This window comes from Bubalus bubalis, chromosome 3 (genome assembly GCF_019923935.1).
Source record: "Bubalus bubalis isolate 160015118507 breed Murrah chromosome 3, NDDB_SH_1, whole genome shotgun sequence".
In the NCBI taxonomy this organism is placed as follows: Eukaryota; Metazoa; Chordata; class Mammalia; order Artiodactyla; family Bovidae; genus Bubalus; species Bubalus bubalis.
In genome coordinates, this window is record NC_059159.1 from 90456343 (window position 1) to 90480685 (window position 24343).

The 24343-nt window shown below is 40.1% G+C and overlaps 1 protein-coding gene across 11 annotated transcripts in view; it reads left to right on the top strand.

Annotated features, from left to right (window-relative positions):
• The window catches only part of BNC2 (basonuclin 2), a 479630-nt gene that overhangs the window by 299121 nt on the left and 156166 nt on the right, over positions 1 to 24343 (top strand). For all 11 annotated transcript variants that reach the window (XM_044939822.2, XM_044939817.2, XM_044939819.2 and 8 more), the window contains one exon: positions 13324 to 13426. In XM_044939822.2, coding sequence (XP_044795757.1) covers positions 13324 to 13426 — 103 coding nt within the window. The remainder of the gene's footprint in view (positions 1 to 13323; positions 13427 to 24343) is intronic.

A 24343-nucleotide genomic window follows, 5' to 3' on the forward strand; every position in this document is an offset into this window, starting at 1 on the left:
TCTGTGAGCATCTGAATGCAATGCATACAATCGGAGAAACCCACCTTTTAGAAGAAATGATAACGTTGTGTTTTGAAAAAATGTTTTTATCTGAGTGGTTCCACTTAAAAAATTCCAGCGACTCTAGCCAGTGGTGAAATCAAGATGTGCCTTTAGTGATTTATATGATGCTCTAATGAAGCCCGTCCAGGTCTCAGCACAGACCCCTGGAGAGTCTATGACCTCACATAAATAACGTATAAGAGGGCACTGTAGACTGTTCATCATATCATTATTATTATTTGTAATAGGTATGACTCCTGAGGTGATACCTGCTCATGGGCAAAGAAACATATTCTTTCATAATCAGACGTACTTACGATGCATAGACAGATGCACAATGGAAGGTATTAAAATGTTTGCTGAGATATTCTATGGACGGACAATCCCAAGACAAGTTGAAGCAAGATGGTGTAAAATTAGTGTTCTTGGCAAATCCGTTTCTCACTCCACCACCACCCCCTCCCCGATTTTTGCCTTTTTTTAAGGTAACCATTGACAGATTCCATAGAAAGCGGTTGAGAGTCACTTTCTGTGTCTAAAAATGTGCCACTTGGTTTGTAGAAAATCCTAGTGTAAATGGTTAACAGCTTACTTAGCAGTTCCCCTCACCTTTTCAAGTGGCTTAAAACCTTCCCCCACCCCTCTCCCTCTGTGGCTAGTTTCACGCGCATCTCCTATTCAGTCTCAAACTCCTCTTGAAACTGGAAGAATGTCTGAGAAAATCTCACTGTGGAGGAGGGTGGCAAGGGGATTATTCAGGGCCTCTCCTCTCCTGCATCGGCCGGGTGGAAAGAGCCCCGGATTACTAGCTGTGGCCATTTAAGGGCATCTTACAGCCTCATTTTTCTGCTGTTTGAAAAATCTCTAATTTGGGGGATTTTGATGATTAAATACAGGAATGTATTTGAAGTATTATGCAAGCTTCATGGCACTGTCTGATGCGAGATGTTAAGTCTCACACAGGCTGCCTCAACTGGCCTGGGTAATCAGGGCTGTCATTTGAAATGATACATTCGAAAATGCAGCGACCTATCTCCCTTGTTGCTTCACTGGGATAAATTCTTCTCACAAACCTAGAGGAGTAAATTTAGTTAAAAGGTCACCCACCTTATGCTCTTGCTTGGTAAGTGGATTGATTACTGTGCTCTGGCATTTGAAATAATGGGGCTGGCTGCTTTTAAAGAGGAGCAAGGTTGAGAGGGATTCCTTCCCTTCAAGAAGTCCTCCCCATGCTGTCTGGGAAGGGGAAGTGCCCTCAGTTTAGGATGTGGTCCTCTGTGTAGGATGTCGTACATGTGGCACAACGTGGGACAAGTCTTGGGTTCCTCCTGCGCCTCTCTGCTTGGCCACCAAAGTAGGGGATCGTCATGTGATCAGTCTTCCCAGAATGGAAGCTGCTTCTGAAATACCAGAACTTAGGCTTCATCTTGTCTTACTTCTTGCCTAATGAGAAGTATTTCTTTGTAAAGCTTTTGAAGGTTGATAAATCTCCTCGCATCTCATTATAAATCCCTTCCTTATTAATGGCTTCCCTATCATATTATATTAGTAATTGTTTTCATGAATGCCACAGAGAAATGTAATCACATTACCACCTTTCAAATTGCATTAGCGAAAATGAATAAAATGTATATATATCAATGGAATACAAAATTGCTGATTCAACGTTAAGGTGAAATGAGATGAGTATTACTTATCATTCACATGATATCAGAGGTGCTTTGGCTCCTTATATAAAGTTAAGTAATTCTGGTAAATGTAGAATGAACTTAGTTAAAATGTGGTTATTCTTTTACAGTGAACTAACTCCTTATTTTCATTTAGATGCTAGGTGTACATTCACGGGAAGAGTATGTCTTTTCTCATTATGTTATCCCAGCTGCCTAAGTAGTCCATAAAATTTCGTAAGCAAACAGGCAATAAATGAGATATCTTAATTGTTAACTGTTAGGTAAGAAAATAAAATGTTTCTGCCCAAATTGAAATGCCTTTTCATTTCCTGTTTCTCTAATATTACTAATTGCCTAACAAAATAGCTTGTATTACCATAGACTTAATTTAATTGGGGGGAAAAAAGCATAACAGAAGCACTATGAAGGCTTTGATGCCATGGAAGCAGGGATATTTTCCTTATATAATTGGCTATATCCCGCTGTTGATTTTTACTCTGAACTCCTACATTATTTAAATGGGGTCTTCCTCATGTCGATTGATAGTAGGCTGTAGTTGTAAGGTAATGACTGCAGATGTTCATTGGATCCATGTCTGTGAAAATTTATGTGCCTCTGTGTATGTCCCTTTCTCCCAGTTTGTATTTATATATTCACACATAGTCATAGAAACATTCACACTCATACACAAACATCTGCTCAGAAGTATATGCTTTCTGTCTTTGCCCCCTCCTCCTAAACCATATTCATTTCTTGACTTCTGCGGAGGTAATTTTTTCATCCCAGTAAGATGAGCAATGGGGCTTCCCTGGTAGCTCACTAGTAAAGAATCTGCCTGTCAATGCAGGAGATGCGGGTTTGATCCCTGCGTTGGGAAGATCCCCTGGAGAAGGAAGTGGCAACTCACTCCAGTATTCTCCCTGGGAAACGCCGTGGTCAGAGGAGCCTGGTGGGCTACAGTGCATGGGGTCGCAGAGAGTTGGACATGACTTAGGAACTAAACAACAACAACAAAATAGAGGAATGCTTTTACTCGTACACATGACAGGATTCTTCATTGTCCATTTTAAACAATTCGTTTTGAGTTTTTCTAATATCTTAGTGTTAATGTGCTGAACATTATGGCTGAGAGGCCTCCTGACCCTCAGTTTGTTGGAGGATATAAGGATGGCCTGGATTTTCCTGGTAGAAAAATGGCATTGGATTTAAAAGTATTTGTCATTTTAACATGGACCTACCAGTTTTTAATATTTTCAAAGTAGAGGAATTTCAAGTTTAAGCAGCAGAAATTCTTTAGTTGGTCTGACTTCTGTTCAATCATTTTGTTGTTCAGTCGCTCAGTCATGTCCGACTCTTTGCAACTCCATGGACTGCAGCAAGCCAGGCTTGCCTGTCCTTCACCATCTCCCAGAGCCTGCTCAAACTCATATCCATTGAGTAGGTGATGCCATCCAACCATCTCATCCTCTTTTGTCCTCTTCTCCCACCTTCAGTCTTTCCCAGCATAAGGGCCTTTTATAAAGAGTCAGCTTTTCGCATCAGGTGGCCAAGTATTAGAGTTTCAGCTTCAGCATCAGTCCTTCCAACGAATATTCAGGATTGATCTCCTTTAGGATTGACTGGTTTGATCTCCTTGAAGTCCAGGGGACTCTCAAAGAGTCTTCTCCAACACCACAGTTCAATCATTTAGTATTTGTATATTGACCTGCTAGGTTAAAGAAGGATATTATGCCACATTATGTCCCCTGAGGAATAATATCTCATGAATTAAATGATTTAAAACCATTAACAGAAATTAGGTGGTTTAGTGGGTTTGCTCTCCTCACTTTTAAACAGTTTTATTGAGATAGAGTTCACAGATCATACATTCTACTCATTTAAAGTATACAATTTAATGAATTTTAGTATGTTCACAGTTATACACAACCAGCATCACAGTGATTTCTGAACTTTTTTTGTCACTTTAAAAAGAAACCACTAACTACTCTCTATCTGTACAAATCTCTGTGTTCTGCATATTTCATATGAATGGACTTATGTAATATGAGGTCTCTTGTGTCTGGTTTCTCTTACTCAGCATGATAAAGTTCATCCATATTGTGGTATTATCAAGTGTTCTTCTCTTTGTATGAGCCAGATGAATATTCCATTGTGTAAATACGCATATTTTGTTTATCCATTTGCCAGTTGTTGGGGGAGAAGGGAGCACACCTTTTAAGAGAAAATTAAAGTGAGGTTTTAAGTCTTCTGCTTTTTAGCAGTACCTGGTATTCAAAGGCTGCCTTCACAGTGAATCTCTTTCGGGTATTTTGGATGTGTTTATTGGGAAGGTAATATTTCCTTGGTCAGTAATGTTGTTCTTATGATGTCTTGTTGAAGTCGGCCATTTTCAGTCGCCCAGCTTTCTGTCTTTTTTTTTTTTAAGTTTATTTTTGGCTCCCCTGGGTCTTCGTTGTACCTGTAGACTTCCTCTAGTTGCAGAGAGGACTACTCTCTAGCTTCAGAGCACGGACTTCTCACTGCAATGGCTTCTCTTGCGGAGCACAGGCTCCAGGGTGTGCGGGCTTAGTAGTTGCTGCTCACAGGCACTAGAGTGACGGCTCAGCAATTGTGGGGCACAGCCTTAGTTTCCATGCAGTATGTGGGATCTTCCAGGACCAGGGATCGAACTGGTGTCCCCTGTGTTACAAGGCCGAGTCCCAACCACTGGACTACCAGGGAAGCCCCCAGCTTTCTGTCTTGACCTTGTTGTTATAGCTTTTTTTATTTATATATATATAGCTTTTTTATTTATATATATAGCTTCTACACCTTGTAGTGCCTGTGGACTGACCATGTCTTTGTAAAGCTCCTGACTCAGCTACAAGATGTAATAAGGAATCTTTTATTGAAGGGTCAATAAACTTTTTTATTTCTAATTTGTCTTGCCACCAGCCAAGATATATACTCTTGCAGTCCTATTGTGTGAATTTGTTGATGGGTTTGGTTAAGCAGACAGGATAACTTCATTGCTTCTTATTTGCTGTTGTTACTATTGTATTATGAATAGTGGCATTTACATTGTAGTTTATTATGAATAGTGGCATTTACATTGTAGTTTAAAACTCTCTGCACCCATACACCCTATAATCACTGATAATCACTTGTGAAGTCTGTGAACATAACTCATTCAAACTCAGATCTGTACATTTCCTTACATAAATGCAAACATATACCCACCTTACTATAAATATTTATTTATATTAATAGTCTCATAGAGGTAGATACGGAGAAGGCAATGGCACCCCACTCCAGTACTCTTGCCTGGAAAATCCCATGGACGGAGGAGCCTGGTAGGCTGCAGTCCCTGGGGTCGCGAAGAGTCGGACACAAACTGAGTGACTTCACTTTCACTTTTCACTTTCATGCATTGGAGAAGGAAATGGCAACCCACTCCAGTGTTCTTGCCTGGAGCATCCCAGGGACGGGGGAGCCTGGTGGGCTGCCATCTATGGGGTCGCACAGAGTCGGACACGACTGAAGCGACTTAGCAGCAGCAGCAGCAGCAGCAGAGGTAGATAAGACTTTTCAGGTTGTTCTAATACCTCTTTATAGGATATTTAAATTCAGGGGTCTCTTGCCCAGTGTTCTGTGTCTATCCAGCTCACATCTTCTTGCCTTGTTTTGATACCTGATTATAAAACCCTGCAGCACAGCCGGTGTAAATACCTTTCCTTTTGTCCTGTGTTTTGTAATCAAGTAATAGATGGGGAAACAGTGGAAACAGTGTCAGACTTTATTTTTGGGGGCTCCAAAATCACTGCAGATGGTGACTGCAGCCATGAAATTAAAAGACGCTTACTCCTTGGAAGAAAAGTTATGACCAACCTACATAGCATATTGAAAAGCCAGAGACATTACTTTGCCAACAAAGGTCCGTCTAGTCAAGGCTATGGTTTTTTCAGTGGTCATGTATGGATGTGAGAGTTGGACTGTGAAGAAAGCTGAGCGCCAGAGAATTGATGCTTTTGAACTGTGGTGTTGGAGAAGACTCTTGAGAGTCCCTTGGACTGCAAGGAGATCCAACCAGTCCATTCTAAAGGAGATCAGCCCTGGGTGTTCATTGGAAGGACTGATGCTGAAGCTGAAACTCCAATACTTTGGCCACCTCTTGCAAAGAGTTGACTCATTGGAAAGGACTCTGATGCTGGGAGGGATTGGGGGCAGGAGGAGAAGGGGACGACAGAGGATGAGATGGCAGGATGGCATCACCGACTCGATGGACGTGAGTTTGAGTGAATCCAGGAGTTGGTGATGGACAGGGAGGCCTGGCGTGCTGCGATTCATGGGGTCGCAAAGTGTCAGACACGACTAAGTGACTAAACTGAGCTGAACTGAAAAGTAAGTTTCTCATGTAATTGTCTAGTTTGTGTTAGTCATAAGTAAGCTCAGAAGTCTTCTGTCATGCAAAAATAATGTCATTGTTCGAGGTGCAATGACTTATGCAAATTTCAGACACTGTGTTCTTCTACAAAGATGGTAACATAGAGATTTCCCATGTCTTCGCCAAAACTCAATGTACTTCTCTTGGAAGTTGTTTCTTTTCAATTAGATCATGAATCAGCCATCAAAAATGGAGGAGAAAAAACTGTCCTGAAAAGTATACAAGAGGCTATTTTTTGGCTTAATCACCATTACTATCATGTGAGTTGTTTAGAATCTTCGTGGCAGTGCCTGAAGTACTATGTTGGGTTCTCATATATAAGATGTATTCATGGGTGTGGAAGTCCATCTTTTTTTTGGTCATATATATATGATTACTCTTTTCATCCATAGTGTTGGTAGCTGTTACTTTGTAATTACTGCAGTGTATTCTGAGGCGATCATAGAATAATTAGTTTCCAGATTCATTGCAGGTACTTTTTTATTCCAGATTTTATATTTTTAAGATAAATGTCTTTGAAGGACATTTTTATGCCAGGTAAAAGGTTTACTTGATCTTTGGCACCATACATACCTTTTCTTCTGGTACTTGTGTGTATGTTCAGAGATGGGTGATATATGCAGTGATGATTTAATGAGTTAATTATAACATAGACTACTGTGTATCTTCATAGAAGGTTGGCTGATCTTACCTATTTATCATACCTCCATGTGATTTCCAAAGTAGAAAATTCATTTGATTAAGAAATTTGTTCTTGTTAAAAATAAGAGAGGCAAACCATGTCACTGATCAGCATTATAGCCAATTAATTTGTGTGCCTAGATTGTACCACCCAGGTTTATGGGAGAAACTGCTGGGACAGATGAATGCTGAATTAATGACTGAGTTTTTCAGTAATTCAGTTTCAGTGCAGGTTATGTACTTAACTCTTTAACATTTAAAAATCATTCTAGTAAAACTTCATAATCCAAGTTGTAAATCTTGGTATTCTCTCCAGAAATGAATAAGGAGAAAGCAGATTTTAGAAGGATTTTTAGTTATACATGGACTATTTGGCCAAGTTAATGAACACTTGAGGAGATTTCATGGCAAATGGTTTTTTAGTGTGAAAAGACGAAGCCCAGAACGGAAGTTAGTCTTACTTTCAATGGGGCTTTTTTGAAGGGGAGGTTCTCTGTGATGGCTCCTTCAGAACGTGTCTTATGTTTCTCCATGCCCTGTGACCTTATTTTACCTTTTGTTATTTTGCACCAATAGGTAACTTCTGTAAGTGTTCCCAAACAAGGAACAGCTAATAGGAGATGTATTAATTAGCCTAGTGGATAGTTCTTTTGTGGAATACACTAAATATTAATATTAGCTGAAGTCCCATTCTCTGCTTTCCTGAGGAATGTCATTTGGTGAGAAGACTGATATTCAGTTCACATAAATTTGCAGAGTTCAAGCCAGCTACAAGTATAATAAAGCTAAAGATACTTTAGTTTTAGTGATTACAGAATCTCTTATTTGAATAGGTCTTTGGAACTCATCCAGAATACTTGCAAATGTACTCTTACTTAATATTCAAATATGAGAGTGTTACTGGAAGTTGATTAAATATTTTTATACTAAATTGGTCTACTTTATTCATTGTAGATATACTTTTGAACTTGAATATTTGTAATTTACTGGTTTCAACTGTGTATCTTCTTTTTTTAACGACTTAAAAAGTTATTGGAGTATCGTTGATTACAATGTTGTGTTAATTTCAGGTGTACAGCAAAGTGAATCAGCTGTAAGCATATATATATCGCCTTGTATATCTTCTCTTTCTGTTGCTGCTGCTCAGTCACTTCAGTCGTGTCCGACTCTGTGCGACCCCATAGACGGCAGCCCACCAGGCTCCCCCGTCCCTGGGATGCTCCAGGCAAGAACACTGGAGTGGGTTGCCATTTCCTTCTCCAATGCATGAAAGTGAAAAGCGAAAGGGAAGTCGCTCAGTCGTGTCTGACTCTTAGCGACCCCATGGACTGCAGCCTACTAGGCTCCTCCATCCATGAGATTTTCCAGGCAAGAGTACTGGAGTGGGGTGCCATTTCCTTCTCCATCTCTTTCTGTAGTTAATGGAAATAAACTGATTAATAATTGGGAAATCCACCCTATCATTTAAGAGATGTGTAACACCTATATAAACATTTTTTAACTCCATATTAAAACAAATAATGATCCCTGTCATGCCCAATTTAGAGGATTATAGTATGAAGAAAGTGGCATCATATATGTCAAGGTGTTCATTTACTCATTAAGACTAAATATATATTAAGCATTTACAAGGTATGGAAGAAATACATTGGGAAGAATCATAAGGGAAAAATAATTCAGAGGTAATATGTGGAAAGTTTGTTGAGGTCATAAATGGTTTCCAGCTTTTGAGCTTTTGTTATCACTGGACAAAGAGCCACATGCTTTATGTTATTTCATTTGAATCTGTTATTTCATTTGAATCTATTGACACAGTTGTGTTACTGTTATCATTTTATAGATGGGAAAGAGGCTAAGAGATTGATGAAATTCTTTAAATGTCTTTTGAGCACCTTTATTTGCCAGTATACATTGTAAGCCCAACATATGTCACCCTGCCATTAAGGAGCTTAAATTTTAGAGGGGAAGACATATTTTAATCAAATAGCCACCCAGATACACACACACACACACACACACACACACACACACACATACACGTGTGTGCATGTTCAGTCACTCAGTTGCGTCCAACTCTTTGCAACCCCATGGACTGTAGCCCACCAGGCTCCTCTGTCCATGGGATTCCCCAGGCAAGAAGACTGGATCGGGTTACCATTTCCTTCTCCAGGGGAACTTCCTGACCCTGGGATTGAACCTTTGTCTCCTGCATTGGCAGGCGTTTTCTTTACCACTGGCATATATAAACTAGGTTATGAATAAGTAGTATAGATGAATTATAGATAAATATGACCTTCACAGCTGTGGTAAGTGGTGTGACACTTGTGAAACAGGAGACTAATGGGGATCTTGTCTTGATCAGGAGCTGAGAGCAGCTGCTCTGGAGAATGGAAGTAATATTTGTGTTGAAAACTTGAAAGGGAAACAGGAGTTCACAGTATAGAGTGGTGGTGGACGGTGGGCAGGTGGAGGGGCTCTGCCCATGGCTGCCTGACCGAGTAGGAGGGAGAGCTCCCACACACCTGCATCTGATTGCTGTGACTTTAAGTAAGATCCTGAGTTAGCTCCACCGCAGTTTCCTCCTCTGTGAAATAAAGGGAATACTAGTACGGTCCTCATGGTATTTTCATGGAGAGCTAATATTTGTAAGTATCTGGAAATGACAAATATCCAGCAAACCTTTGCTATTAATAATAAAAATATTAATATCGAATAGTATATTCATTATAATATTACATTAATTATATAAATATTATTATTAATCATTAATGGTTTGCTGTTATAGATAAATTTTTGTGTCCTACCTTTGGTGGAAGAAAAGACAAAGTTGTAAAGAGCGAGAAACGATCCTTCTCAAACCTCTTCAGGGGCTTCCTTCTGTTCTCAGGGTGTCTCCTCGGAACCCACTGTCCAAGAGCTCTGACTGTCAAATCCTTGAGCATAGAGATTCACTATGCATTTCCTGCCACTTAACACAGTACTTGGCTCTGCAGTGATCGGTTTTGCGTAGTGATAATACTTGAAGCTGTAGAAAGGGATGAAATTGCCAAGTTAAAGAACGAGAAGCCTGCCTGTGAGAAACACCTGTATTTATTTACAGTGGAGAGAGAGTGAGAAGCTGCTGCCAAAACACTAGGATAGTTTGTCTCTACAGTCCAGGAATGAAGGAGAGTTATGCCTTAAGCTGCCTTGAGGCCTCGGAGAACGAGGAGACTAGAAAAAGGGACCAGATGTGATGAGGCTATCCCTCTTGGAGAAAGCAGTTTCAGGACCGTGTGTGGCAGAATCCAGATTGTAAAATTAAAATGTAGGTGGAAGCGCTGGGTGGTGGGTGCATGGATTTTTCTTTCAAGATATCCATGGTAAAGGTAAGCAGGAAATTATTCCTTTTATTTAAGATGTAGGCTTAAGAATTTTTTTCTTGTTCGTGGGCTGTTGGAAAAGCTGACCATATTGAAATGGAGGAAGGAGTTTCAGGGCATTGGATGAGTTGGGATCCCGGAGGTGTGGAGGGGTTGCTGGCTTGAGTTGGCCAGACCTGCATAAGATCCTTAATCTATAAGGAGGAACAACCTGATCAGATCGTCTCTCTTCTGCTGTTCCCTTTCTGTCACTTCGCTGTCATCCCTGATTTTTCTGTAGTTGTGGGTGCCCAGCAGTGAGTGGGAGACCTGGTGTATTATTAGCTTCATAACGAATCGGGTGTGATCACCAAAATGAAGGCTTCTCCATCTCTGCTCTTCCCAGCTCTCTCCTCGTAAAGTGTATACGTTTTGAGGTTTAACTGGCTTGGATAGTTTTATTATAATTTATGTTTTTGAAGTGTGGGTGAGTTGGCAAGGGATCACATTGGTTCTGTTTTGTTCTGAATAAATAGTATGTCAAACTTTTATGCTGTTTCAAAAATGTTATTTAGAGTAAAACTTCCTTTGAAGCCACAATAGTCTTGTATTCAAAATATTTATTTAGACCATATTGTTTAAATATATATAATTCCCTTAAGGCACAATTGTAGTCTATATAAATCTGGATTTAAAACAAATAGACCTTCTGGAATTCATAGAAATACAAAATGTATACTCCAGAGCTTAAGTGTTTATATACAAAAGGAGTTGAGGTGTTCCAATGTTTGTATGTTTAGGTACAAAAGGAGTAGAATTCATGAAAAAGGATGATGGTACAAAAAGTTTTAATTCCCAAGTGTGGCAGACGTATAAAGTTGCTTAGGAAGAGAAAAATATTTGAATCATAAGCTAGTTCTGAGTAAGTGAATGACTACTTGAACCAGTAAATAAATATACCTAAAATAAAGCAAATCTACAAGTCTCTTAATTTGTTTTGTCCTGAATATAACTATAATTAAAATTGAGGAAAGTGTATTTTAAAACACAATGTAAAATGAGGCTATTTTTGTGAAATCATAAAATGTTATCAAATTAACAATTTAAAAGATATATGTCTTTGGTTCCAGAATTAACATATAGTTCTTGAGAGACGGTCATTCTTAGTTTTGATCATTCTTTATTTTGGTAAGCAGAGTTAATTTTTTTTTTTTAGTGTTTATGAAAGATTCTGTTATCGTATCTCAGATTATATAAATATTTTAATGTCAATCTGGTTGCTGTATCTGAATTTATACCTGAATAGTGTATGGAGTGCCCTATTTTTTGTAGAAACACTGCCCTCTAAAAAACTGTTTGGGGTTTGTTTTACTACAGTACAATCAAACTGAGTTTCCTAATGAACATGCTGTTTAAAGAAGCTCTTTCCAACCTGGAATGTTCTGATGTATTGCTCAGTCAAACTACTGAAGTTGTTATAAGAAATTTGGGGAGAAATAGTTTCCCTTCTGACCTCCAGATACATTACTCTTCTCTATCAGCATTCCCTTTGCTCTCCCTGTGTCTTATTACTATTTCCTTTATGCACTCATACATACAGCAAAGTTGTACAACCTCCTAATAGGTAATTGGACTGTTGACACTGGAAGAAAGACCCTGAAACATCAGACAGATGGTACCCTTGCCTGTTTTTCTTGCAGTAATAGAGGAGCAAACTAGGGTTAGAGGTGAAGCAAGAAAGGAGGCTACAGCTGCGACTCTTAGCACTGAAAACTGAATAAGGACCTGTAGATTTAATGTTCATTAGCAAAAGAGAAGTGTTTTAAACTTGCTTGATCTAAAGCATGGGGAACAGTAAAAGCCCATTCAGTCTTATTCTCTGTAAATGGAATTTGGCTCAACCATGTTAACAATATCTAAAATACTGTCTGTTACAAATGAGACAGTTTATATAAAAACCCAACTGGTTCCAGGAATATGAGCGTCTGAAGCTGTGTAAGTGGGCAGAGCTTTCAGGCCCAGCACTGCAGTTTCAGGTACCCTCCTGCCTCTCCCCCCACCCCCTCCCCACCCCCAAATCAGTAATTATTGATTGCATCTAAAGCTGTAGAGAGATCTTTTCCTGGCAGTTCAGGTAGTTACAGTAGATTGTTAATCTGTGAATGGTTGGACAAAATCCCTTCTGTCTTCAGAATTTCCATGCAAATTAGGATTAAATGTATGAGATAAATTTATTAACTGTAGTCCTGGAGCATAGGTCAGCTTTAGTACAATTCTTCAGCCCAGGTTTTTAATCTATAAAAAGTTACACTTCATTAATGTTAATTTCCTAGGGATTCACTTTAAAATGTAAACTGATGAGATGATTTTTAAAGGTACTTGTAAAGAAATAAAACGTTTTTGAGGGTGTCTTCCAGTGTTCTATAATACAGGTGAATTGTTACAAATATCGAATATTCACATAAATGTCTTTTCCTATTCTGCATCTGATCTAAAAGCAAATTTAAACTTATTTTCTTACATCATTAAAATAAAGAGAAGGTCATTTTGCATTTTTCAAAATAGGAATGCAAATGGAATTAATATTTCAAGGATGGAAAAAATCAAGGAGTTAGGAAGTGATAAATGATGCCAGAAATATGATGGATGTTATTGGGCCAAAAGGAGTGTCTTTCAAAAGATGTCTAAGAGATTGATAAAGCTTTTCAATCAAACACTGCAGAAGAAAAGTCATATTCTGTTAATATTATTTGTATATCATGTTTTATTTTCAACATTTCACTTGTTATTGTATGAGAGTCTATATCGTTTGCATTCTTGCCAGTGAATATTTGGTAGTAGCGATCTTTTTTTCTCTTTCGGATCTCGGGTATTTCAGAGCCAGCATCTCATAGAATAAGAATAAGGTTCACTCGTATACTACTTAGTCTATGCTTCCAATTTAAAGCTCATCTATGAATGGCAAGAAACATTCTGTTAATGAATCAGCTTTGTTTTCTAATATGTTTTGGTAAGAGATTTTTGATGGTTTCAAAATTTTTCTCTAAATCTCTCCAGGCCCCTAAAGCTGTTAAAAATGGGAAGAAGGTGTTATTTCTTAAAATGCTGAAGAAGTAGGGTCCCTTTTGAACAGACGCTGATCTCTTTTTCCTCCTCTCACTCTCAGGCCATCCGCTGCACACTGGTGAACTGCACATGTGAGTGTTTCCAGCCGGGGAAGATTAACCTGAGGACTTGCGATCAGTGTAAACATGGCTGGGTGGCACACGGTGAGGAAAATCTGGACTTTTCTCCTTGCTCTTGTTATGTTCGTGTAAGCGTGGTTTTTTGTTTTTTGTTTTTTGTTTTCCTTTTAGAGCCATCACTGGCCTGGAGAAGAGAAGGGTCGGCTGTGCCCCCAGTGTTAGCTCCCATGTAGCCTGCAGCTCCCAAATAGCGTATTCTTGGCTCCCAGAAGTAAGGCCAGGCGGGCAGCTCTCAGCAGAAGGGCTAGATGTTTATAGCACAGTTGGGTTCTGAGTGAACGCAGCAGCAGCCAGCAAGCACCAGGCCCCATGGAAACTCAAACATACCACAGTTGGCCTTTCAGGCCCGGGACCTCAGAGGCGAGCTGGCAAATCCTCTTTGCTTGAGGAGAACTCCTCCATGACTGCCCACCCTTGTCATCTGCTTTCGGGGCAGAGTTGATCCTCCCAGATGTTAAATTTTGTATGGTCTTAAGGTGAGTGAGTGAGTGAACGGGAACATTATTTGACTGGTATCTGAAAAAAGAATCCGTAAATACCCGCTTTCAGCATGCCCAGGGATTCGAGGAGGCTGGCCCCCGGTGGAGGGTGAGCTCTGCATAGGCGTGTGTTCCGGGCGAGGGTGACCCAGGGCCACGGCTGGAAGTGCGGAGGCTCCTTGCCAGATGCACAGAGCTGTCCCATCCCTGGGCCTTGACCAAGCATTTAACTGTCCTTCTGTCTGGTTTATGTTATTTATGTTGAGGCCAGAGGAGACTTGGGAATAAGCAGAGACGTTTTCTTTACTTCCTGGACAGTAGAATCTTAAAAGATAGGTAATGTTTATAGAAGAAATCCTGGCTTGAGATTTTTTTGACAGCCTTGGGGGATTGGCTCTTAAGTGGACATATTCTTCATTCCCAAGCAGTGCCAAATATCCAGTGGGTTGTAGTTTTATAAATGTCATGTTATTCTAGCAAGATCTGAAGAAACGACACCAGGCCATGCCTTGAAATGCCTTCAATTTATCATATATCTTGCTTGCTGGGGGTATGTGGGTTGGCATTGTGGAGACATTTCAGCCCTGTGTCTGTGAGGGAGAGAAAAGAGGTACACAGAGTAGTATGGGGGGATCATACTAGACGGCGTGTGCCTGGCAGACAAAGCCACAGTCCTGCAGCACCTCCAGGGAGGGAACTTGTTCCTGCTTCATTAACAAGGCCAATATCTGCAACAACTCTCAGTCCAGTTCTGAACAACGTTTAAGCTGCTGTCACTTTTGTTTGCGAGTGACTGTTGGATGATTTCTTCTCCTTTCCTACAGTAGTCTGCTTGCTAGGACTGCTGTAACAAAACGCCTCAAAGTGGGTGGCTTAAACATCAGAAATGTATCTCCACACAGTACTGAAGGCCCGAAGTCCAAAATCAGGATGGTTTCATTCTGAGGATTCTCTTCCCGGCTTGCACACGGCTGCCCTCGTTGTGTGCTCTCGTGGTCTGTGCTCTGTGGGGGCACACCCGTGTCTCTGTACATCCAGGTTCCTCTTTTCATAAGGACACCAGTCATGTTGCGGGAGGGCCCAGCCTGATGGCCTCACTTGTCTCCAAATACAGTCACATTCTGAAGGACTAGGGATGAAGGCTTCAACATATGAATTTGGCGAAAACACAGTTCAGTTCATATCACTAAGTATCCTTTCCCACAATATGTTTGGGCTCTGCCAGGTAATGGCTTATGTCCCAAGCCCATTAAGAATCATGGAGACAAAAAAGAAAAGCAAAAACGAAAAAGAACCCGGCAGGCAGTGTGGGGTCAAATCTTGGCTCTACAACTTTGATGGCACGTAGGTCAAAATCTCTGCATCTGAATATTCTTGTCTGTAACACGTTAATAATACCTGCCTTGTAAGATTATTGTGAGTATTGAAGATAAAATATATGAAGTCTTTAAAATAAATAATACATGTTAAAAGTAACAAACTGGACAAACATGAGCAATAAGCTGGGGGGCAGTCATTAAACAAAGGACTTTTCATTCATTCCCTCTCATTTTTTCCAAAGCCATCTTGCGTTACCATCATCTATCTACTGTGGTAGCCTTGTGAGTATAAAAGTGGACTGTGTCACCAGTTTATTTTATCTGTCTAACTTCCACATGCATATTACATTAGCAGTGTAATGGGGAGGGAAAAGCAATATTTCTTCCTTCTTGAACAACATAAATTATCCACAGCCACTGGTTGTTTCTAAGATTTTCTGAGGGATGTGGTTTTTTCCCCCAAACTTGAATAAGGTTATTTCTGTTACATCAGACTGGGCTTTTGCTAGTGTGTCATTAGTAATCTTGTGTTTCTGGTATATTAATTTCGAAGTTTCTCAGTTCTAACTTTTCCTCACCTCTATTATCACTTTGACCTCTTTTCCCCCAAGAGCAACATGTCTGTATACAACTCACAATATGTACACACAGATACATATCCCATTCTCCCCCCATATGGTAGGACATATATGACAGCAAGGGTTTGGCTCTTAGCTTTTGAGTTGGCAATGAAATGAGAGCATCCACTCTTTTTGCCCTTAGCATTTCAACTAATTGCTTCACTCTCTTCCCCTGCACAGAAAACCCTGAAATCATGTCTTCACTTATTTCTGTTCAGAGGTGAGGCACAGCATTCTCTCTGGCTGCCTTACTCAGGACATTATTCTTTATGTGGGACAAGGAGAAAGTGACTTATTTTTCTATGGTGTGATTTTTCTGTGAAAGTGGATAGAACAGCAAGCAGTAAGACTACCAAAATACATCTTATATAATCATTTCACCATAGCACTGAACACACTCCACCAGTAATTGTACCAGAAAAAGTTAACATTTGCCATTAAAAATAGCTAAATGCCAAAATCAAGGGTTCTTTACAAAAAAGATGAATTTTTAGAAATTTGTTGGCCTCTTTTGAATTAATGTCTTGCTAATCTTTGTTATCAGCATCTTCAGTTTCTTCACAAGATTTTGGATTTCATAGGTTATTATTCACACACACACACTCTTACTTTATAGATTGTATCTTAAACCTACTTGAATTAGTGACTTTAGCTGCTGTACAAAAATTTTAAGATGTTTTAAAAAACCAAAAGGCATAATGAATTCATCATTATGTATTACTAATACATAATTACTATACATTACTGTAACACCTGAACTTTGAAATTACTCACTGCACATGGTGCTCTTCACAGGTTACTTCCTTGAAATCTTAGCACCATTGAGTTGAGATGGGGGAACCCAAAAATGATTCTTTGACTACCAGGAGGTATTTCCCACTGAATTAATGAAGGATTCCCTGCTCTTTTTCCCCATTAAGGAATCTCAGCTTGTGCCCTTTGATAATAAAAGCAGGGCTTTATTGATTTTTAACATTATTTAAAACAAGTTCTTTTGGGATATAGGTTGTCCATACAGACAGTGTATAATAACCTGGCATTTTCTAATTCGGCCATATTTCACAGTCTTTGGTTAAAGGACTCCAGCATACTGCTACTTAATTCACTTAACAACTGTATTTTTTTTCTGTTCTCTCTTTGCATTGTCTTTTCTGTGTTTTTCTTTCATTTGTTTTAAATTACCAGAATGAGTCTTGCAAAAAGTTTTAAATACACGTTTTCTCCAAGTTTAATTTTTCTTGGTTTAACATTATCAGAATAAGGTATCGGCGTCAGAGCAGTAATGGACTTCTTTACTGATGACATAAATGTTTGGGTTGGTCAAAATTTAGGACATGGCATTTTGACCCTTTCCCACCATACTAAGTTAGTAAGTTTGCTATTCACAGCATTGAAGCTTCAGGCAAAGAATTTTTAAAAACACTCATTTATCTATTTGGTTGCGCTGAGGGTTAGTTGTGGTACTTGGAATCTCTAGTTCTGGCATGCTGGATGTAGTTTCCTGACCAGGGATCAAACCTGGGCCCCCAGCATTGGAAATGCAGACTCTTAGCCACTGGAACCTCAGAGAAGTTGCTCGGCCAAAGATTTTATATTGTTGTTGTTGTTGAGTCCTTAAGTCATGCCCAGCTCTTTGTGATCCCATGGACTGCAAGCTTCTCTGTCCTTCACTATCTCCTGCAGTTTGCTCAAACTCATGTCCATTGAGTTGGTGATGCCATCCAACCATTTCATCCTCTGCTGCCCCCTTCTCCTCTGTTTTATACAGTCTTACAAATTAGCAAGTATTACTAGTATACACCAAGCAGTGGGCAAGCGGGAATGGAAAGAAGAGTGCTGATGGAATGAAGTAGAAAGAAGACTGATGAAAGTATCGTCAATCGCCTCTGAGGAACCTGCTCCCAGCAAGAAGTGTAACTAATCAAATAAACCCTGTTGCCTTTGTGATTAACTGGAGGTGGGACATAAAGGTCGAGGGCTACTGTACTAAATGAGTCTTAGTATTTATTATTTGCAAGTTAGTTTTAATGTATATAGTCTAGATGACGATTTTATTTCTAAACAATTAAGGTATTCTAAATGATTTTCAGACATTTAATGATCATCTAAGACAACTGGAAAATTATTGTTTAAAATAAAAACTTGATGGGGTATATTTGATTTGATAAAAGAGGTGGGCAGATTTTAGAAAGGTTATTTATTTATAATTTTTTTTCCTTAGTGATATCAGTAATTTTTACTTCTGACAAAACTCACTTGTTAAAACTACCTTTAAAAAAAAAATCCACCATTTCTTGGGATGTTCAGTTAAAATTTTTCAAGGGTAAGAGGCTTGATGAAAAAAATGAAAAAGGTACTACATAGCTTAATGAACCCCATAGTAGCTTGCTTGGTGCACATTATTTTCTTTATAGAATACTTTGACTTTAAATACTTTAATTATTAGCTCAACAACCCAGCTGTTTTCCTGCCAATTTTGAAACTATTCAGAATTTTTAATGTAAAATGAACAGGCTTGGCCTGTGTCATCTGAACATCAGTGAAGAGATGTTTATTGAACATATATCATCTCTAAAGTATTGGGCCAGGTATGCTTTGATTCTTCAGTTCTGTGCCACAGGAAATGATAAGCAGTATAAAGTTAATTTAGTGTCATCTACCAGCCATCTTTATGGTTTAATGTACTGTAAGACTTAATATTCATATAATCCATTAATTTCAAGTATTTCTTTTTTTGTAATTCACTGGAAGTAATTTCTCTCTCTCTTTTTTTTTTTTTCTCGGCATCATTGAATTTGAATTCCCAACTCTTTACTAGATATGTCTTATCAGAACAGGGGTATTTATAGAGACACTCACCCAAATAGAAAATATAGGACATCCCATTAAATTTGAATTTCAGGTAAACAGTGAATAATTTTCTAGTGTAAACACATACCTTGCAAATTTAGCTGAGTGGTCCTGTGTTTTTGCTAAATCTGGCAAGTATACACCTAAAATAAAACCCTAGTTAGGCTTAATTTGCATAATTAAGCCCCAAATCAAGGCCATTGGTTCTGAGCTTTCTGTAATGAAAAACCTTTTGATTATGTCCGTCCTACATTTAGAATCACGAGATCACAGTATTCTGTTTACGGACGCTTCAGATTTGTTGGCTGCACGGTACTTTATAAGGATTTAAGCAGGGTGGATCAAAACCAGTCATTTTTCATTTTATTCCATGAAAGGTCACATGTCTTTATTATTTGTCCCAGTCTGTGCTCTTCTTATGAATTGTCTAAACATCTGTGAAAGTAGTTTATCCCCAACTGGTAGCTCTGTAATATTCTCCCTGACTCGAGTCCAGGAGCCAGTATAACTAAGTATAAGCTTTCCTTTTCCACCCTCTGTTCTTCGCTAGAACTCCTAGAACTCCTTTTAGAAGTCTTCTATCAAAAGCAATAACGCATGACACTTCTGTGACCTCACGCTCACTCTGAGTAACGCAGCAGCAGTTTCTGTATGATCATTTGTAAATTTGTCAAGAATAAGAGAGGAGAGTGAGTGAAACAGTGTCCTCTGACAAAGGAAAATAATGCTTGCAGATACTAACCAGCAAAGTGCTGGCCTCCTTCTTAAAAGCTGAAGACCTTCCCAGCAAGACTGAATTCTGAATTTTGCTTTGGGAGACAATTGTTGAGGAGGGATATTTAGGATTAGATGAAAAGAGTAAGAAAGGTTCTAGCTTGATACCTCAGCACAGGGAAATAAATGCAGGCTTCAGCGTGGCAGTGACAACTGATCCTTTGGGAGGAAGTAGGTTGCCATGCCTCTGGGACTTTCCTTAGAAACACGAGGATGGAAACCCCACCGTTCTCTTCCCTTGGTGCACTGGTTTGGAAAAGGTGGGAATTAGTGGAATATCTGCTTAAAAGAATTTGTCTTTGTAGAAGACTTGGTTTTTCCCAATGATGACCCTGAAACCTGGCTTGCCTAGCTGAAGGATTCTCTTTCAGGGAAACTAGCTCTTAGGTGCCTCCTAGCTCTGCCTCCATGCTCTCTCCATGGACAAAGTCCTTGAACATCTCTCCACTTATTTTTTATTTTAGAGAGCAAACACAAGGCCGCTTTCCTGCCTGGCACATGAGCCATCTTTGCATGACCTGAGGGCACCGTGCCCTCTTGTGCTTCTCCCCTTCACTCCCTGATCACAGCTGATAAGCTCGAGAAGGAGGACACCCTCTCAAATGTGACAGTTCGCTCCTTGATTCATGGCATTAACTATATTCTTGTTGCGTCCCTGAACGGCTTGTTTTGATTTGTGTCGCAGCCTGCCCACCTTTGGAACAGTGCTTTGAACTCTGACTTTTTTTTTTTTTTTTCCAAATCACAGCACAAACAGTGCCTCCCCTTCAAAGTCCTGGGCTCTCTGCCTGTTAGCTCCCCAGATGTTTTTTTCTAGCTCTATTTTATTCAGACAGAAACATAAGGTGGATCTGATAAATCCTGATCTCTAAAGTGTACAGTGCAGGTCCCCTGCTAAGGACTTTCCAGGAAGGAAATGGAGATTGAAGCTACAGAGCTGGAGCCCCAGGGTCTGAAGAAGCTTCAAGTACACAAATGGGGGAGTGGGCCTGAAGACAACAGGAGGTGAAGCTGCAGCTCGGTGTAAGTTCTGCTCCTGGCTCCACCGCCTGCTGTCAGTGGGACCCAGGCCAGGTTACATAACCTCTGTTTTCTCATCTGTGAAATGTGGATAATGATAGTGCCTCGTTTGCAGGGTTCTTTCTGATATTAAATGAGATAATCTACTTGCTAAGTGTTCGTTGTTTCTAAATTCTTACAGAAGTAAAACTTCAACCTTCATGACACAACAGGTGTTTTATCGTGGTTGACGGGGTTAAAAGTTGAGTGTATTCAGGCCAGTTTTCGAATCCCATCTCTGTCTCTATTTAGTAAGCCCCAGTTCTTTTCATCTGTAAACTCAGATAATAATAGGAAGCTACCTGAATAGCACAGTGACATTTTGAGGAGGATTAAATGAAAATGTGGACTGAACAGTAATGATACTCTCCTGGGCCCCATGCAGGTTTTCTCTGGTGCCCAGTGCTAGAGTTAGGTCATCAGTTTCTTTGGTTGTAGGGCCTAGTTTTCCCAGGGAGATCTTGTATTCCCCAGCAAATCCAATTTAGCTTCATACTGTCCATTTCTCCTAAAATGTCATGTGAGCCCTTACTTGAATAGAAGTCTGAAACACTTTTCTTTTTCATATTTTAAGAACTGTGCATCAGTTGAATTGAACTATAGAATTGCTTATTTGTTGAAAATCCAAAAACCAGAAGGAAATGAATTTTAGGCAGGATGAAAGGCTACTTTGGCCTATTTTCATACCTGTATTCTTGCATGTGAAGTGCTTTGATGGGCTAACCACTTTATCATTTTATTGCACTTTATTACATCATAAATTTTTATATCTTGCTAACGATCCTACAGGAAGCTTAATTGTTTATAGGAACATCTTAATTAACTGGAGTTCAGCAGGTTAAGCAGAACACAAATTGAAGGGGTTATAAATGAAACATACTCAGCTCCTCTCATTTTACTCAGGATGCTCTGTTCAGATAATGAGGAGATGCTTCTGGGTCATAAGAATCCAGGATGCCTCAGCAAAACTCTCAACTGTTCTTCCTCCTCCTATTGTGTCATAGTGAGGACTTCTTCTAAGTGTGGATCCCCATCCCCATACCCATCCTCCATCCCTCAGCCCTGCACTTGAATAGTAAAATCACTGGATGAGATACCTGTGGTGTTTAGAGAAATTCTGACTTGTATTCTGGGAGGCATAAAATGTTGTCTGTACCACTCTTTCCTCACCAGGGTTTGCCTTTCAGGAGGGTAGAAATCTGTAACTCTTCAGAAGCTTGAGTTAATCTGTCATTAGTGAGCATATACCCTAAGTGTTGTATTTGTTGTTGTTTAGTTGCTAAGTCATGTCTGACTCTTTGCGATCCCCTGGACTTACAGCCCACTGGGCTCCTCTGTCCATGGGATTTCCTGGACAAAAGGATACTAGAGTGGGTTGCCATTTCCTTCTGCAGGGAATCTTCCCGACCCAGGGATTGAACCCACCTTCCTGCATTGGCAGGCAGATTCTTTACCACCAAGCCACCAGGGAAGCCCGAGGTATTGTATCAGTTCAGTTCAGTCGCCCAGTCGTGTCCGACTTTTTGTGACCCCATGGACCGCAGCACACCAGTCCTCCCTGTCAATCACCAACTGCTGGAGTTTACCCAAACTCAGATCCATTGAGTCAGTGATGCCATCCAACCATCTCATCCTCTGTCATCCCCTTCTCCTCCTGCCCTCAATCTTTCCCAGCATCAGGGCCTTTTCAAATGAGTCAGCTCTTCACATCAGGTGGCCAAAGTATTAGAGTTTCAGCTTCAACATCAGTCCTTCCAGTGAACACCCAGGACTGATCTCCTTTAGGGGAGAGGAAACTTACTACTAGGCTTCTCAAAAGATTGCTTACAAATCTATCCAGTTATGGCCGTAATCCTTTTAAATATTTTCTATACAATACAGGTCAGGAAGCAACAGTTAGAACTAGACATGGAACAGACTGGTTCCAAATCCAGACTGTGTTCTTTGATACACAATAAAATCCCTCCTTTGGCCTCAAGATCTCTCAGCCTGCTTGTATGGTCAGGTGATCCTACAAAATCAAGTACAAACACATTTAATTGAAAGAAGAGCTTTTTGGGGCCTTAAGTTCGATTGGCCAAGGAACACAAGGCAACACTAGACCTGGGTGTCCAAAAGGGAAGCCACTATTTTCAAACTGAGCACTTGAGATGTGGTTAGTCCCAACTGAGGTATGCTGTAAATATAAAGTGTACACTGAAATTTAGAGATTTAATCTTAGAAAACAAGAATGTAAAATAGCTCAATGAAAATGGTTTTTATGTGGTTTACTTGTTGTTAATGTTCAGTCGCTCAGTTGTGTCTGACTCTTTGCAACCGCATGGACTGCAGCACACCAGGCTTCCTTGTCCTTCACCATCTCCCAGAGCTCGCTCAAACTCATGTCCGATTGCGTCCATGATGACATCTAACCAGTTCATCCTCTGTCGTCTCCTTCTCCTCTTGCCTTCAGTCTTTCCCAGCATCAGGGTCTTTTATAATGAGTCGTCTCTTCACATCAGGTGGCCAAAGGATTGGCGCTTCAGCTTCAGCATCAGTCCTTCCAATGATTATTCAGGATTGATTTCCTTTAGAACTCACTGGTTTGATCTCCTTGCAGTCCAAGGGACTCCCAAGAGTCTTTTCCAACACCACATTTCAAAAGCATCAACTCTTTGGCATTCAGCCTTCTTTATGGTCCAACTCTGAGATGCATGCATGACTACTGGAAAAATCACAGCTTTGATTATATGGACTATTTTTGGCAAAGTAATGTCTCTGCTTTTTAATATGCTGTCCAGGTTTGTCACAGCTTTTCTTCTAAGGAGCAAGCATCTTTTCATTTCATGGCTGCAGTCACCATCTGCAGTGATTTTGGAGCCCTAAAATATAAAGTCTGCCACTTTTTCCACTGTTTCTCCATCTGTTTGCCATGAAGTGATGGGACCGGATGCCATGATCTTATTTTTTCTGAATGTTGAGTTTTAAGCCAGCTTTTTCACTCTCAATCTTTCACCTTCATCAAAAGGCTCTTCAGTTCCTCTTCAATTTCTGCCATAAGGGTGGTGTCATTTGCATATCTGATATTTCTCCCGGCAGTCTTGATTCCAGCTTGTGCTTCATCCAGCCCGGCATTTTGCACGATATACTCTGCATATAAGTTAAGTAAGTGGTCTACATATTGGTGAAATATTTTATGTATTGGGCTAAACAGAAAATATTTTTGAAAAATTAGTTTCATTGTTCGTTTTTTGCTTTTTAAATGAGATTGGCTTCCCAGGTGGCACTAGTGGTAAAGAAGCCACCTGCCGGTGTAGGATACGTACGAGACATGGGTTCGATCCCTGGTTCAGAAAGATCCTTTGGAGAAGGAAATGGCAACCCATTCCAGTATTCTTGCTTGGGGAATCCCATGGACAGAGGAGCCTGGCAGCCTACAGTCCATAAGGTTGTGAAGAGTCAGACACGACTGAAGCAACTGAGCCCTGAGAGAGATGTAAAATTACATATGTGACTTGAATTGTTTCTGTTAGGCATGGCTGTTGTGGATGTCAGTGTGAGATCATGTGTTTGATTAACCTGGTTTGCTGGTAGAGAAGTTAAAATCGGTGTGAGAATCCTAACATCCCCGATCCCGGCTCCTGTCCTTCCTTCACTCAGTCCTTTGTGCTTTCACACGTGCTGTGCTGTTGATGGTTGCGCTTTCCTCTGCCCTGGTCATCAGGGCAGCTGGACCTCCTTGCGCCCAGAAGCAATTAAGTCTTTCCTTCTGTATTGTTGTTGGTGTTCAGTCGCCCAGTCATGTGCGACTCTTTGTGACCCCATGGACTGCAGTATACCAGGCCTCCTTGTCTCTCATCA